The sequence below is a fragment of the Lagopus leucura genome, unplaced genomic scaffold (assembly GCF_019238085.1).
Source record: "Lagopus leucura isolate 7727_CA_CO unplaced genomic scaffold, USGS_WTPT01 35380-0_obj-0_obj, whole genome shotgun sequence".
Taxonomy (NCBI): Eukaryota; Metazoa; Chordata; class Aves; order Galliformes; family Phasianidae; genus Lagopus; species Lagopus leucura.
In genome coordinates this window covers 33,751-34,783 of record NW_024963227.1, presented here as the reverse complement: position 1 = coordinate 34,783, position 1,033 = coordinate 33,751, and the positions used below count along the sequence as shown (strand labels likewise).

Sequence of the window (1,033 nt, the reverse complement as noted above, 5' to 3'; positions counted from 1 at the left end):
AGTTGATTCCGGGGCAGCCAGGCTGCTCTGGGTGACCCTCACTGACGCGTGGAGGAGCAGGGGCGCTTTGCAGAGAATTGTTGGTTGGTTGAGGAGCCTTGCTGGCGGAGGGCATCCTTAGTTCTGAACTGAGGCTGTCGGCAAACCGCATGGAAGGCTGCTGGACTGTGAGCGTCAGCTCGGAGCTGGCCTATGCGTTCCCAACGCTGCTGGAACTCTCTGCTGAAGGTAAGGCTGTCCGGACCCCCTTCCCAAGGCATCACACGGGGCTGCTGGCTGTCCAAAGCCGCAGCTCCTGCTCTCTGCGCTTGGCTGGACGTGGCTGGGGGCTGCTGCGAGAGCCCTGCCCAAGGGTCCCGCTGGGCTCTGGGGACCACGTGGCAGCCAGGTCCCGAGAGCAGAGCTGCCCAGAGCCCCCGCTTCCTTTAGGCATGCTCAGTCCCCTGTGATAGGGCAGTCCGAGGCCAGGTTTCCCTGGCAGACGGTGTTTCCGTAGGTTGCAGCTCTGGGAGGAAAGGCATCCCGTGTCCCAGAGGCTTCCTATGTCCCCGTTTCCCCCTGGGGCTCCGAATAAGGCTGAAATCGGAGCAAAGCCCAGCTCCGGTAGCCATGGTGGTGCTTTTTTGGGGTGTGTGCGTGTGCCTGCACCGATCGCTGTCTGTGTGAGGAGCTTGCCAAGCAGCTGTGAAGAGGCTGGCTTGGAGCCTGACTTGTCTTTTCTTTCCTTTGCAGAGATTGTGGCAGTCTGGGACGCTGTGTCTGATTACATCCTGGAACAGATGAAGCTGGACAAGGTGGGCTGGTGTGCTGGTGACCCTCACCCTGGAGAGGGGTTCAGTCCTGCCGAGAGTGTGGGCCCCGCAGAGCAATCCCTCCCTGAGCACCACACTGAGCAGCACGCTGAGCCCAAGCCGGGTGCCCAGAGCGGCTTGTTGGCCAACTGGGAGGGAAAGCCAAGGCCAGAGCTGCTCTGAGCAAACGTTTGGCACACGCAGGGGCTTCGCTCTGCCCTGGTCAGAACGGGGAGAGCAAA

General features: G+C 61.7%; 1 protein-coding gene across 1 annotated transcript in view; it reads left to right on the top strand.

Moving 5' to 3' along the window:
• The first annotated feature begins 7 nt into the window (after positions 1-7).
• Positions 8-1,033, top strand: part of LOC122191037 (coiled-coil domain-containing protein 81-like) — a 5,488-nt gene continuing 4,462 nt past the window's right edge. Inside the window, exons 1-2 of the mRNA XM_042891227.1 lie at positions 8-228; positions 733-794. Coding sequence (XP_042747161.1) covers positions 150-228; positions 733-794 — 141 coding nt within the window. The 5' untranslated portion in view covers positions 8-149. The remainder of the gene's footprint in view (positions 229-732; positions 795-1,033) is intronic.